Source organism: Lepisosteus platostomus, chromosome 15 (assembly GCF_059453375.1).
Source record: "Lepisosteus platostomus isolate fLepPlt1 chromosome 15, fLepPlt1.hap1, whole genome shotgun sequence".
In the NCBI taxonomy this organism is placed as follows: domain Eukaryota; kingdom Metazoa; phylum Chordata; class Actinopteri; order Semionotiformes; family Lepisosteidae; genus Lepisosteus; species Lepisosteus platostomus.
The window spans coordinates 19,096,126-19,112,479 of record NC_142625.1 but is presented as its reverse complement, the minus strand read 5'-3'; the positions used below and the strand labels follow the sequence as shown (position 1 = coordinate 19,112,479).

Sequence of the window (16,354 nt, the reverse complement as noted above, 5' to 3'; positions counted from 1 at the left end):
CAGACATCAAGCAGATATTTCAGTTATGGGGGGGAGACACCATAATCAAGGTGTTCGTAAAATATTCTGACTGATGGACCGCTTTTCAAGTAATGCAACTGAAGAAGCACTCCACTTTCAACATAAACTTTAGAAATATTAAAATACCACTATTTATATTTTTTCAAGAAAAACTGCCCGCGTACATTCACCGTATGGGCATGAGAGGAAATGATGAAAAGTTTTGCCTTTTTCTAGGGACCTCACCACAGATTTGTGTCCACTTCCCATTCCCCAAAGAACACTGCTCAAGCAAGTTTGGGTAAGTGCCAGGTTGGGTACAGTTTGTGTCCATTTGTGACAGAGAGAGCAGGGGGCATTTTTCATTTGGAACGGCCACTAGAGAATATCTCACGCTAGGATTTTAGAAAAGGGAAAAATATTATCCCCTAACACACCCTTGTCAGGACCACCTTTCCACATATCAATGTAGTTCTTTTACGAATTATTTGAGGGGAGCGATTTTCTATTGTGGTGACTGGTGGAGCAAACAGATGAGGGCATGAGGGTATTGTAGTGTGAAGTCTTCCTGACATACTGAGCTGTCAGTGTCAAGACACTAGGAGTCATTAGGTGTATAAACATGACTTGTAAAGGGATAAAACTGTCAGTAAGTGGGACTTATTCCAAATTGGCGAGGGATCATGAAATGTCGGAGGACAGCCGAGAAAACAGTTGACTTTGTTCCAAATGTCCCCTGAATGTACATAAGTAGGACTCATTATATCAAAGACAACCCTACAGCCTGGGAGAGGAAAGTAGAAAACCCTTGACCTTGACTGGATAAATTAAAGCTTCCTCAATTATGTGAAATGTGGATCTGAGAAAATAGAAAAAGGTCAAATATTATAAAAGTGGAAGATATAAAAACTTTAAAGGAGTACTGTTGATTTTGAACGAATTGAAATATCACCTTGTAGTGTAGCCTGTAGAGGATACCACCAAACCTCCTTCAGTTTTGTTCAGATTATTAATCACTTTCTATTGGCAAATACATTAAAAAATAGAGTAAGTCAATATCCAAATAACTAAAATAATGGCATGGAATATCCCACTAAACTCTCTTTTTGACTATTCTATTTAGTGTTTGTCCCTGTCACAAGTTATTAACTTTATGCTTAACATCTCAGTTGCCTTCCAAAATCCTCAAACGCAGTTTACAGATAACACTGATCACTGACCAGGTACGTAAATGGTGGGAACAAATCTGGTCATTCCTAACACAAGAACATCATCTTTAAATTAGATTATTCATTAATTAAATTAGATTATTTGCATTAGGTGAATAGTATTGTATAAAAACTAAAAATGCCAGTTTAATCAAATTAAATGGCATTATTTAGAATTTATGTATTACAGATACAGAAATAACTTTAATTCATATTGTAACAAAATCATATCTGACAAAGTTCAAATCTCCTTGTACACTGCTGGCAAAGTCTGGTCGTCAGGTGAAACCTACTTGGTGCTACAACTCTTTAAGTGCTAGACATAACATTTTCAAGTAATCATGTATTAAGTAATGAGTTGTAAGGTCTGCTTGCCTTGCCTTGCTTTTGATTTTTATTGAGTGTCTGAGGCCCATAAACATTCTTTCTTTGATTACGGCACTGTTTCCCTGACCTAGCCACTGTTCCTACAGAAACTTGGGAATAATTTTAGAGTGCCCGTTCCTTCAAAGGCTTTTGTGCCTTCAAACGAGTGCTCAGCTCGTCCACGTAATTGTGAAGAGACAAAGGCTCTTTTTGTCAGAATAAGGGTACTAGAGCTTGGTGAAAAGAGTAAACGTGACAGATCAGTCTCCAACACCAGGTCTATTGATTGAATTTATCATGAATTAAGGGGTTACATGGAAAATGGAGAAAAGCACACATACCCCTGGGTGGATAACTGAGTTTTTGGATATTCACAGCTGGACTGCAATGAAAAGGAATTTGCATAAAACACTGAAATGTGAAATTATGTCAGTCAGTCAATATATTGCCACAAAAAACTGCAGGCAGCTTAGAATTAAGATATAAGGTTAGAAAAAACAATCATTTTAACCATGGATAGAGCTTTTCTAAAACCGTGTACACACCTTAATCGTCCAAGACTCTGTGTAACTTGATCCCTGTAATAATCACACTGGGGGAGTCACAGAGTCAGTATCTCAATGGCTGTCACACTGGTGTGCGTCCAGGTTGTGGTTTCCACTGTGTGAGGAGGTTTATAGAGGTTCTGTACCTTGAGCTGCATGAGCCCAGGTCAAGGCATACGGATGTCTTGTACTTTTCAATACTACAGTGTTATCTGAGAAGCTATTTTCATGTGAAAATAGTTGGTTGCAATACGCACAACTACAAATAACAGATGAGAGGTATATAAATATATATCAGTACATTACAGCTCTTTAATTTAAGGGTATTTAAATGGGAAATTCAGACTTGTTTATGAAGTTCTATTTTATACGTCTTATAAAAACACTGCTATATATATATGCACGAATTTATATGGAATGCAGTATAGAGGAGCTCAGTAGTAATTTCCCTTGTATGTCTGTGCAGCACAAGGCTGTGTGGCGAAATGTATTTTTATAATAGAGGAGTTCCCCTGTAGCTGTCATTAACTTAGTCACTGACCCACTGTGTGGGTAACTTCACCACACAGAAAATAAATGTATTTATAGGCCATGATATAGTTTATTGTGTGTATCTAAGTGGTATTGCAGTTTTCTCCTGGATGGTCCATGCACTCAGAGAAACTTATTAATCAGACTCATAAGCTACTGAGTATATAATGGGGACGTGCAGTTTGTACAGTTCAGTGTTTCCATGTCCGTCTTGTGGAAAAAGTCCACTGATCATGAATGGGGAATTACAGCACTCCCCCGTCTCTCGGGGCATGTTAATTTAGAAATTTAAAGTTAAAAACTTCCACATTTCTATTAAGCATCCAGTCTTCACAATGGTTTTAGTTCTGCAAGTAGGCACAGATACAAATGCACAGATAGGCTGACATTTTAGGATGGTATCAGATTGTTCATCAATATTCCTATATATAAACATGAGCAGCTGACAGGATATTCAGCTATTGGGTGGCGCAGTGTTAAGATTTGCTGCCCCGCAACACTGGGGCCCTACTCTGGACCTGGGGCTCTATGCGTGTGGAGTTTGTCTTCTTCCTGTGTTCGTGTGTGTTCCTCCTGGGTGCTCTGGTTTCCTCCCACCTAAACCCCTCCAGTTTCTTTCTCCACCATGGCCCCCTGTTTGTAAGAGTAGGAGTAAAAGACCCTATCATTCTGGCCACATTCTACACAGGACATGAATGATCCGGCCTACCTAAACATCTCCCCCTTGGAAGCAGAGGCTCTGGGTTCGAATTGGACACTGCTGTTGAACCCTTGAGCAAGGTACTTCGCCCAAATTGTTTCAGTTAACTTGCTAGCTGGGTGCAAAAGCAAATTGTTTTAGAATTAAAAAAAATCAGCAAAACAATTAATGTCCTGTAATCTGTGTTAATTAATTACGGTGGTCCTGGCAATAATAAGACTGGTAACACAAAGGTTATAGGGAGAATTAATAGGGAGAATACAGTTATCATTTCATGTATGAGGCAACATAGAAAGAGGAAATATAAAATATAGAGTCACTGGTAATGGGTTAGTGTGGTCATTATCACAGTGTAGACTTGTTTCCCTCAGCCTTCCTTTAGACTGGGGCAGTGTGTCACAATTTGAGCTTAAGTTTCAGTTGTTCATTTTTATTAAAGCACTTAATTTGCTGTGAAAATGTAGGACCCTCGGAGTATTAAAAAAACAATTGACCTTATTTAAGTATTTTATACTTAAAAATATTTTGGTAAAAGCTTTAGCTGTAGCTCTTCAGAAAACAAAAACATTTCTAGGCTGTGGAAATTTATCCTTAAATGAGAGAATTCTTAATTTGAGGATTTCTTTGCAAGACAATAATTGCCACAATTTGCATGTACTTACATTGCCTATAAAAGTTAGCAGGAGAAGTGAAATAAAAACAAGCCTCGAATTAACCTCTCTTCTGCTTTTCTTTAAAGAAATATTTTTTTAAGAAGTCACGGGATTCACCTAAAGCCATCAATGACCTGATCTTATTTGCTCAACCTACAAGAGACGTCTGTCTCAACTTCCCAGAGGGTTTCTGAGAAATATCTGCGATTTGATTTCCCTCAGCGTTTGGTGTGCTGGACAGAAAAAGGAGAAGCTCCCGTTCACTTCCAAGTAAGATACGTGCTAGTCCCTTTACAGTTGTCTAGTGCATTTCCCCCGCCAAGAAAAAACATTGAGCATTAAGTATGACAACTGAAAAAAATATCCAGCTACTTAATTAGAAGAAAAAACAAAAACAAGATAAAAACAGATCAAAGAACAGATCAAGATGAAGGAGTCACTCTTACAACAAAGGGGAACCCAGTGTGTTTGTGATATTGCTGACTCTTGGAGACAATTACTAATTAATTACTACCATGTTACTTGTTTATATATATAATTGAATGGCCACCGAGCTGGCAAAAGCCACAGTCCGTGTCAATGGACTCCAAAAATTCCAAAGAAAAACAAAACTCCTGAACATAACTTACCTGAGGAAGAAGCAAACCATCCATCCATCCATCTTCTAAGCATGTCTTCCAATTCAGGGTCACAGGGGAGTTGGAGTCTATTTCGGTAAGCAATGGGTACAAGGCAGGGCACACCCTGGAGGGGATGCCAGTCCACCACAGAGCACACAAGGACACAACCACAAACACACACTCAAGCCAGGTTCAATTTCCTGAGAAGGCAATGACATAACCAGTATTTTTTTTGACTGTGGGAGAAAACCCATGCAAACACAGGGGGGGACATGCAAACTCCATACAGATACATCAGGTTTGGAATTGAACCCAAGGCTCCAGTGCTGTGATGCAGTAATGCTAACGAATATTCTACCATGCTGCCCAGGAACAAAACATAGAGTAGAGTAATGAAGAAAAGTAGAGGCTTCATAGAACCTATCACCAGGATTGATCTTTTGACATGGAGACAATGACCCTCTATTTTTCACAAAATGAGTGAGCGTCTGAAATTCACCTTTAGTTGATCAACCATTTCACCCATCTGGCTGTTTGGTAATTAGTAGCTAATTGAACTGAGAAGCTTATTGGCTTCAGTAACATGGCCGAGTATTTTGTTCTAAACTCCCACAAACCTTTGGGTAAAGAAGCTCATCCTCTTCTTGGCTTTAAATGAAATTCCACACAGTTTCCACTTGTGTCCTCTTGTTCATGTTTCGCCATTGATTCTGAAGTTTTGAATACTTTTAAAGTGCTGCTAGAAACTTTGTGAACCCCTTAGAATTTTCTGAATTTCTGCATAAATGTGACCTAAAATGTGATCAGATCTTCATCTAAGTAATAAAAATAGATAAACAGAGAACCCAATAAAATTAATAACACATGAAAGGATATACTTTTGCATTCATTTATTGATCAAACTGATGCAACATTAAATGTCTTTGTCTGAAAACGTTTGTGAACCTCTAGGGTTATCAGTTCAGTTAAGGGGATAATTAGAGTCAGGAGTGTCAATCAATGGGATGACAATCAGGTGTGAGTTTGGGTGGCCCTGCCCTATTTAAAAAAACATAAACCTGAGTCTTCACCGCCAAAGTCTGGTCTTCGCCACACAGGTTTGTGACTGCATACCATGCCTCGATCAAAGGAGATTTCTGAGGACCTCAAAAAAAGAGTTGTCGATGTTCATCAGACTTTGGACTTCACCAATCCACTGTCAGCAGATAGTGTACAAATGGAGAAAATTCAACACCATTGTTGCTCTCCCCAGTAGTGTCCATCCAACAAAAATCACTCCAAAAGCAAGGCGTATAATATTCCGGGAGATCACAAAGAACCCAGGGTAATGTCTAAGGATTTTTATGACTTAGATGAAGATCTGATCACGTTTTAGGTCAAATTTATGTGGAAATTGAGAAAAGGGTTCACAAACTTTCTAGCACAACTGTATCAGGAGTCCTTGCAGTCTTCTCCGTTCAAGACTGAGAGCCCAGCAGGTGCTGTAATCCGCTTCCATGTGACAAACATTTACTGTTCTATTTGTGTTTTGTAGCCAACAAACATTCTAGGTCACCATTTCCCCAACTAAAATATAGTTGCAAAAATATATGCATTCAAGAACATGGTTCTGATCTTCACCACAGCTTCCTGTGGTTAGTCACTTAACTCACACTGTGAAAGATGGATGTTTCTGAGCATAGAAACTAGAATGATGCCAAATAATTCGTTCTTCATCGATTTCACCCCCTTCATTATCAATTTAATTAAGCCTTTGTGCTACATGTAAGAAATGTTGCCTTTCACAGAACTATATAAGAGAAAGACATCTCAGCGTAAATGTGTTGAACCTTAAATGTTTCCTCAAATTCTATTAAAAAAATTAAACTCAGTTTAAACTTTGTTTAAACTAGGTGCTACACACTTCTGATGAAGTCTTGTCACTGACAAAAATGTTTTAGCTCCAAGCATGAAATAGTCAATATTGTCTCCTAATTCAGAAAAGGATATTTTTAAAAGCAGCTAGCAATAACAGTTCTGACAGGCTCTCAGGAAGGCAGCTTGTGGTTTAATAGATAAAAAAAACAAACCCCACAGCTGCATCCCAGCTCATGTTTGTAAAAACACTGCAAAGGTCATTGGGCTCTCTCTTGCTGAAGGATGCAAAAAAATCTATAAACTAAATATCTGTAATCTATACAACAAAAAGTATACCATATTACTAGAGAAGACCTTTAACACACCGTTAAGATGTTATCTGAGGTATGCTTACAGAGCGAAGGCAGCATTGGGTTTGTTTCTGAGCTACCCAGTGATTTACTGGCATACAAGCTTGCAAATTCCAGCAAGTGTTCAAAAGACTCAGTTTTTCTAGGAAAAGAACGAATTAGTCAAATAGCTAACACATTAGTGCTACAGAATGATAAAGGTCTTCAGTACTCATCAATGTGGATCACTGAATTTGAGAGATTTTTTACACTAGCTGACATGTTGCTTCCTGCCAACACACTCACAAGCAAACAAAAAGTTCGATCTCTACACTAAATCTTCTTCCTCTGTCAAACATTTTATTGAAAAAGAAATTCTTTACAAATCCTGGTGTGACTTTTTTCCCCCAAGAGAATTTACATTTCTTGCTTTGTATATGACCAAAACATCAAAATAAAAAAAACATTTTGCCTCTGCAATTCAGGCTGATGTGCTATAGTAACGATGTCTCTGAAACCATCAAAAAATACCCCCCATTAAAACAACCAACTTTAGTTCAAGATATATCCTACATAACCTTCCAAGTTGTGCAGGTGAACAAAATTGCAACATACAGTAAACAAGATCAGAGAGACTGAATAGCTGATTCGTCACATTTTCGGACCCATAAAACCATAATGCTACTCATCCTATTGTGCAACACCTTCAAAAAAATGGTAATTCACAATACTAAGACATGCACATAAATAGAAGGCAGATTATTTAACGCAGGGGGAGAAAAAAAGTCATCCAATTTATTAACTCCTAGTCACTTTCTTCATACGTTTTGAAACAATAAAGCTTGCTTTTGACATCCCCTTCATCCGAATATGCTTGACAGTATCCAGCCCTGACTCTCTCTGCTGAGTGGCTGACGGGTAAGAGGAAAAGCGGCCGGGTTCAGCGCGATTTGGCAGATATGGCAGCTCCTAGAGCAAAGGGGGTACAGACTTCTAGTCCGTAGTGGTGCGACGGTACCAGAATCTCGCTCGGAAGTCGTCGCTGCAGGTCATGAAGCCGGGGTTGGTGGGTGAATGGACGATGCAGCGCACGATGTTGTTGTGTCCCAGGGAGAGCAGGTTCTTCCTCTCGGCCGAGCGGGAGTCCCAGCAGCAGAGGCTGATGGTCCTCTCGTCCGGCAGCAGCACGTAGTCCTCGGTGTGGTTGAACACTGCCTGGGTCCGGTGCATCTGGCGCCCACTCAGACCGGCACCTGACAAAGGAGCAGCAGTTTCAATTAGAGAAGGAACAGGCAGTCCGGTACTCTTACCTAGCTGCAAAGCCACTTCAAAATACACTTATCTCTGCAAGACAAACTGCAGCGAACTGCACAGAACCTCTGGAGAGCACAGGCAAAACAATGTCCTGCTCTGAAGAGAGATCTAAACTACCGCAGGGGGATAAAACTCCATTTACCCAACAATTCATTAAATTAGGAAGTTTAGCATTGAGATGTAATGAAACTATAACTTTCTAGTACTAACCTTGACTTTTTTTTTGGAAAAAGACATGTCTACACCAGACTGCAAAAAGTCTTTCAGCAGACTACCTTGGCAGAGCAAGACAATTCACTCTTACAATTACCATGACAGTGATTTACTATTATATACTACTGATCTGAGCTCAATCACATAAGACTACTAACTAAGGTGAGTTAGTAACACATTTTTCAAACGGAGATAAAAAAAGGGAAGGGAAAGGGATATAAAATGCAAAACAGGAGCTACGGAAAAGCTCCCTTTATCTTCAACCAAGTCTAAACTGAACACCTCACTCTGTTCTTCAACAGTCTGTGCATTTTGGGTAGGTTGACACAAAAACGCAACATATTGGAAGGAGAAACACAGATCAGATCAGATTCAAGTAAGAATGGCCAGGCAGCAGGTCTCCCCACCTGTGTACTTGACCAGTGTGCGCCCTGTGGAGATTTCCCACAGCTTGGCTACAGAGTCCTTGCCGCTGGACAGGATGTACTTGGAGTTTTTGGAGAAGATGGCCGAGCAGACCTCGGCCCCGTCGTGTGCCTTGTCGAAGGTGGCCACACAACGGTTGGACACGCCGTCCCACAGCTTGATGCTGCCGTCCTTGCTGCAGGTGACGTAGCTGTTGGCGGTGGGGTTGTAGCTGACGCCGGAAATGGTGTCGGTGTGCTGGTCCCGTGGGTTGGAGGACACGTAGCACTGGAAGGTGTTGACGTCGTACAGCCGCAGGGTGGGGTGCTGGGTGCCCACCAGCAGGAAGTCACCGGAGGGATGGAAGGAGATGGAGCGCAGCATTTCTGCTTCCTTGTGGGTCATCCGAGGGAAATCATGAGAAAAATGTCAGAGTCTCATTGATAGGAATGCACGGAAAATAAGAAAAGTGTGAAACAAGATTCTTATTAAAATGCTAGCTCACATCCGCCAACACACAGGTTTAAGATACCAATCTACAAATTATTTCAAATAGAAACTGAACCATATAACACATAAACATATCATATTAAATAATCGTTATACTTATAAAAAACTTTTCTGGACACTCTCCTTAAGCGCTTTACAGCTAATAGGGATCCCCCCCCACATCAACAATGTGCAGCCCCCACCTGGATGATGTGACGGCAGCAAAAGTACACCAGTCTGCTCCCCACACACCAGCTCTCAGTGGGGAGTGATGAAGCCAGTTCATAGATGTAGATTATTAGGTGGCCATAACTGGTAAAGGACAGGGGACAATTTGGCCAGGACGCTGTATAGCCCTACTCCTTTCGAGAAATGCCCTGGGATTTTTAATGACCACAGAGAGTCAGAACCCCAGTTTTTTGTCTCATCAGAAGGACAGCACCTTTGTACAGTACAGTGTCCCCATCATCACAGGATCCACATGAGCCGCAGGGTGAGCACCCCCTACCGGTCCCAATTAACACCTCTTCCAACAGCAACCGTAGCTTTCTCAGGAGGTCTTCCATCCAGGTACTGGCCAGGCTCACACCTGCCACTGGCTATATTATGCAAACGCGTAAACCTTCTAAACATTTATTAACCTAAACACACATGACCAGTAAGTCCAATAAGTGGACCACAATGTATGTCTACACCCTGTGTACCTGTATGTATTTGAAGGCTCTTTTGGCGGAGGGTTTGGAGTAGTCGAACAGTTTGAGTGTATAGTCCCGGGAACCTGAGGCCAGGATCTGCTCTGTGGGGTGGAAGGCCAGACAGGTCACCTCATCTACATGGTCATACAGTGTACGGATCACAGGGTGGTTCTCCATGTTCTGCTGGGCTGTCTCATTCATCATCACCTGAAATAAGCCAAGAGGAACTCACTGAGGAAAAGACCTGGATAAACATCATATTTCAGCAGTGGAAAGGCAGAAAGACATCTGAAATCATTCAGACATGAGGAGGCAGATGTTGTTCAGCACAGCAGTGTAACACAAACCAGAACCAATAACATGGAACATGTTACAGACTTCTCCTGTCATTTGTTCTAAATAGGACAGGGGCGTCAAACTCCTAGAGGGCCTTGCGTCATCTGGGTTTTCCTTTACCCAAGTTCTCTGCTACAGTCGTTATACTTACTAATTGAATAGCTAACTGTAATAAATACTACTGCCAGGTGTTTTATACTTTACCGTCTTTAATGAAAGGAATGTTAGAAATATCCAAAGTAAGATTTATATATTAAAAATAAAGATTTTATGTACGAAAATCCTATACAGGGAAATAGTTAGAATGACTGCTCAGGTTGGAAGAAAAAGCAAAAGACACTAAGACTTATAGGAACGGTGTCTGAAACCAACGAACAACTTCATACAAGTTTTGGATTTTTTTAGCATGGGATTTTTAAACATGGGATTTACTTTGGCTTTTAGTTAAATAGGAGCTATTTCAGGACACAAATTGAATTTGCCACTGTCAATAACTATAATGAACTACACTGCTGCTCCTTTTCTGTTTAACTTTAGAGCAAGGTGGAAAATTCAAGGGACAACAGTGACCCCAAGTGTTCAGAATAGCAAGTGAATGGTGCTGAAACTCCAGGACAATATAAATGCTTGGAAACAACACGTACAGAAGCTGGGGAACAGAAAAAAAATATTTGTATCTTAATTCACAGATTCAGTACAAATATGCACCTCTGAAAAAAGAAATTTATTTTCTTATACATTACACAAAATGATCATATTTACTCGTACCTTAACAAAATGTTACAAAGGTACACAATTACACACCAAATTTTAAATTCCTATAGGATATTTCTGGGAATCCAAATGTCACATTAAAAAAAACACAAAAAAATAATTCCACAAAATCAGAGTACCCATCGCATCAGGATTCTTTGAGACTTGGTCTCTTCTCATCTGTGCAAGAGGTTATACAGTACAACCATATATTTTTAGGAAACAATTACTTTTCCTAAAATCTACCACATTTTCCTACCTTTGTTCCTGATTATCAACAGGTCAGTGGTTACATATTGTGTTCCAGTGCTCTGCACTGCTTCTTCCTCTTTTTTGACACCACTGGCTTCCTCACGGTGCTCAGAGTCAGAGACTTTAGTTTGCCTTGCAAAACCAAATAAGTGTATTTTTTGACTGAAAATTTAAAGTACTCAAAACAAGTTGCTTGTGACCTGGCAAAATGTAAAAGAATCTTGCTGTTCTGTTGCTCTTCATATATGGAACGATGTCCAAATATAAGGGGTGCCTGAGGTCTTGCACAATAAAACCTTTGACAGTAATGTTGCATTTCTACAGTAAACTTCACTGAGCAGGCTCAGTCAGGATGTGAAAATATTTATAGAAGGTAAGCTCTAGACAACTGTGGCTGAAAATAAGCACTGCTAGACACACAGACAAGGAAGTTATCTTGAGGAACTTTAAAACTGACACTCTGAACAGAGTCATGGTGATTCAGATCAAAATGTTCCCAAAACAAAAGTGTAAAATAATGTATCTGGGTTTGCAACAACCTACCTCAAGAGGCTGACCCAGTGCGAGACATAAAATGCATGATCAGGGCTTGATATAAGGTTTGCACTTGACAACAAGTAGCTACAGTACACATAAGTTACACAGCTTTAATCAAACAGCTGAAAGAACAGGGTGATCATTTACATATACCACACACATAATTACATATGAAATATAATTTGCACATTTGACACGTTTAGTGGATGTTTACTTGTTTAATAACTTTATTAATTGTATTACTCTTTGCATTGCACTCCTTGTTGCACTTTTGATTTGCATTATTTAATTTAAAGTTTGATTTGCTCTTCATCTTAAAAAAGTTTATATATCAAATAATGCAAACATACACAAAAACTACACTGAAGATAAATGGATTAATCAATTTTCCATACTGGGCCATATTGTCTTAAATCATCAAATTAACAGCAAAGTAAAAGTAGTGTCAGCTATAACGGGAAAAAAAAACTCAAATTTTATTTTGGTAAAAAATAATTCTTCTGATCTTATGAAGCTTCTGATCAGAATATATTTAATAATGTATAACACCGTACTTTCTTATGCTTTATTGGCTTTACATACTGTGCATTTAGTTCTGCAAGCTTTCAGCCAGGGGTGGGTCTGATCTGTGGATATGCCCCGTGGAAAGCTGTACAATGGGGGAGCATTTGTGTGTTGCCTGATCAATCAAGTTGAGGTAAGTTAAATGCTTGCGTCTTCTGCCACAAAAGATTGCTAAATGACAGACTGAGCTTGCATCCTCAGCCTCCAGCTCATAAGGAGGCAGACCACTGTTAATATAATTTAAAAGTCTGAGTTTCAGACCGTGAAGCCATGCCTATTCTCTCTTCCCCTTGGTAACGCCTTACCTCTATAGGCATAGCGCTCTTGGCCAGCATGCGCTCTGTGTCCAGGATCTTGATGGAAGCATCAGCAGAGCCTGTGGCTATCAGCTGGCCATCCCGACTGTAGGTGGCTACTCGGCAGGGGCCTTTGTGTGAGGTGACATAGCAGGTCTCGTACTCCGAGGCCTCGGGGGACATGGTCTGCACATCTGCATCAAACTCCAGGTCAATGCCCGTCCCTGGCGCAACAGTGTCTGAGCGCCCAATGGCATACTGCACGGCACTATCATCATTCTCCATGCCTGCAGAGACAAGACACACGGCCAAGGCGTGAACTGAGCTTCGGGATGTTAAAAAAAAAACCTGTTTGCCTAAATTAAGCTTTTAATAAAAATGTCCGAATCTTGTCCATGCACGCAAATCAGGAAAAGGTACACTTACAGTGCCTTGCGAAAGTATTCGGCCCCCTTGAACTTTTCAACCTTTTGCCACATTTCAGGCTTCAAACATAAAGATATAAATTTTTTATTTTATGTGAAGAATCACCAACAAGTGGGACACAATTGTGAAGTGGAACGAAATCTATTGGATTTTTGAAACTTTTTTAACTAATAAAAAAATGAAAAGTGGGGCGTGCAAAATTATTCGGCCCCTTTACTTTCAGTGCAGCAAACTCACTCCAGAAGTTCAGCGAGGATCTCTGAATGATCCAATGTTGTCCTAAATGACTGATGGTGATAAATAGAATCCACCTGTGTGTAATCAAGTCTCTGTATAAATGCACCTGCTCTGTGATAGTCTCAAGGTTCTGTTGAAAGCGCAGAGAGCATCATGAAGACCAAGGAACACACCAGGCAGGTCCGTAATACTGTTGTGGAGAAGTTTAAAGCCGGATTTGGATACAAAAAGATTTCCCAAGCTTCAAACATCCCAAGGAGCACTGTGCAAGCGATCATCTTGAAATGGAAGGAGTATCAGACCACTGCAAATCTACCAAGACCTGGCCGTCCCTCTAAACTTTCAGCTCAGACAAGGAGAAGACTGATCAGAGATGCAGCCAAGAGGCCCATGATCACTCTGGATGAACTGCAGAGAACTACAGCTGAGGTGGGAGAGTCTGTCCATAGGACAACAATCAGTCTTACACTGCACAAATCTGGCCTTTATGGAAGAGTGGCAAGAAGAAAGCCATTTCTCAAAGATATCCATAAAAAGTCTCGTCTAAAGTTTGCCACAAGCCACCTGGGAGACACCCCAAACATGTGGAAGAAGGTGCTCTGGTCAGATGAAACCAATATCGAACTTTTTGGCCACAATGCAAAACGATATGTTTGGCGTAAAAGCAACACAGCTCATCACCCTCAACACACCATCCCCACTGTCAAACATGGTGGTGGCAGCATCATGGTTTGGGCCTCTTTTTCTTCAGCAGGGACAGGGAAGATGGTTAAAATTGAGGGGAAGATGGATGCAGCCAAATACAGGACCATTCTGGATGAAAACCTGTTGGAGTCTGCAAAAGACCTGAAACTGGGACGGAGATTTATCTTCCAACAAGACAATGATCCCAAACATACAGCAAAATCTACAAAGGAATGGTTCACAAATAAACGTATCCAGGTGTTTGAATGGCCAAGTCAAAGTCCAGACCTGAATCCAATCGAGAATCTGTGGAAAGAGCTGAAAACTGCTGTTCACAAACGCTCTCCATCCAACCTCACTGAGCTCGAGCTGTTTTGCAAAGAAGAATGGGCAAGAATTTCAGTCTCTCGATGTGCAAAACTGATAGAGACATACCCCAAGCGACTTGCAGCTGTAATCGCAGCAAAAGGTTAGCTCTACAAAGTATTAACGCAAGGGGGCCGAATAATTTTGCACGCCCCACTTTTCATTTTTTTTATTAGTTAAAAAAGTTTCAAAAATCCAATAGATTTCGTTCCACTTCACAATTGTGCCCCACTTGTTGGTGATTCTTCACATAAAATAAAAAATTTATATCTTTATGTTTGAAGCCTGAAATGTGGCAAAAGGTTGAAAAGTTCAAGGGGGCCGAATACTTTCGCAAGGCACTGTAAGTCAAACGGAGTTTCTTGATGCCACAAACGTTCTTCTCCTCTCGAGCAACTCTAGAGCAAAAATGTGGATCAGCTCATGACACAGAACGAGTCGCCATAAAACAAAAATTGAAGTTGATTGGGAAATAAAATCCAGGTCTTCCTACCAGCAATACCCCCCTGCCTTCTCAATCTAAGACCTGTTCCCTAAAACAGTAGCTTCCTTACCCAGCTTGGCAAGCTGCAGGAGCTGCTCTGAAGGGGAGACCACACTCTGGGGCTTGACCTCATTGATCAGGCAGTTGGCAATGTTGGTATACCCGTCATACAGCAGTTGGCTGATAATCAGCTTGTACAGGTGCTGCCTGTCCCTCAGGGTGGCCTTAGGTCGGTACATCGCTGTTTCAAGAGAAAACGAGAAAATGAGAAAATTCACTTGGAAATGCACTTATGTTCATTAGACACATAGCATTACGTCCAAAATAAATCTTCTGTCACTAATGAGGCATTAGGAAGTAACTATGGTCTCTCATCCAGCTTTCACCCAAGATTGCTCCCATCAGCAGACACATCCAAGGAAAAAAACAAGATGTCTGGATTATTCTACAGTCACTTGCAGTGAACACATCATCCTGATGAAGGCTAACGTTCCTCCTTCATTGCAATGCTAAAATGCATCAGCAGATATTTCTCCCCCATCTCATCTCTATCTACACGAGGAAAAGTTGAATATGCTTGGATGTTTACGGAAAGGTACACAACAAACGGATAAATAAAACGAACGTGTAGATTCTGAACAGATAAACTCAGTACATCAGAAACCTATTGACACTTTATAACTAAAAAGACGTACGGTAATCAAAAAAACATTTCTCTTGGTTTTTTCTGATAAATGGTCGAGCTGGACACTAAATACTACGAGCACCCACAGATACCATGGTGGTGCCAGTCATCAGTTGGATGGGGAAAAAAACCGCAGCAAAACAAGGAAACGCATTTTTCAGCTAACTAAGCTACCGTTTTATTACAAGTGTTTCTGCCTGTTGCCATCTTTAACCGTTGAAACCTGATAAATAATAAACAGGGGTTACTGAGGCAAATTATTTATCACAATCCAGCCATTGCATTTACAAAATGTAACAGAAATTCACCACAATTTCACCACCGCACAAAGCAAACGTACTTATTACACGATTTAAAACCACACAATCGTAAAAATTATATGATTTATATTGATATATAAATCCACTCTATTTAGTCAGTATAACTATGTTAAAAAAAAGAATAAGAGTAACCTACTACTTTGTTAAAAACTAGCAGACTGCCGCCGTACTTCACACACTGAACGTAACCCCACCGTGACCCCGACGTCCTGCGTCTTGACGTAGACCGGATGGTTGAAGCTGCGCTCGCTCAGTGCTATTGGCTACTGGATATCGATGTATGAGAAAAGCGAAACTGTAATAATACATAGAAATTATGGTCAATTTTAATATAGTTAAAGTTAAATTGTACTTGCACATGGTGTGGATGATATATGGATTAGTGCTTTTACCTGTTTTAGTTTATTTGATAAATTCCACGCATTGCTCTGAAATGCTTGGAACTTATCCAGCTTAATGCAATAACATAAATTAAAAAATACAGCAAAG

At 40.3% G+C, this 16,354-nt stretch overlaps 1 protein-coding gene and 1 long non-coding RNA gene across 2 annotated transcripts; one reads left to right on the top strand and one right to left on the bottom strand.

Moving 5' to 3' along the window:
- The first annotated feature begins 236 nt into the window (after nucleotides 1-236).
- LOC148648162 (uncharacterized) lies at nucleotides 237-4,570 on the top strand. The gene is made up of 2 exons (XR_015926748.1): nucleotides 237-301; nucleotides 4,090-4,570. It is a non-coding gene; the product is annotated as an uncharacterized LOC148648162 (long non-coding RNA).
- A 2,579-nt stretch (nucleotides 4,571-7,149) lies between these two features.
- On the bottom strand, nucleotides 7,150-16,108 carry cstf1 (cleavage stimulation factor, 3' pre-RNA, subunit 1). The gene is made up of 6 exons (XM_088607946.1): nucleotides 16,002-16,108; nucleotides 14,931-15,101; nucleotides 12,673-12,950; nucleotides 9,935-10,132; nucleotides 8,744-9,134; nucleotides 7,150-8,062 (listed from the first exon to the last, which is right to left on the bottom strand). The coding sequence occupies exons 2-6, from the start codon at nucleotides 15,097-15,099 to the stop codon at nucleotides 7,803-7,805; spliced, it is 1,296 nt and encodes a 431-aa protein (XP_088464072.1). The 5' UTR covers nucleotides 15,100-15,101; nucleotides 16,002-16,108; the 3' UTR covers nucleotides 7,150-7,802.
- Between the last annotated feature and the right edge of the window lie 246 nt (nucleotides 16,109-16,354).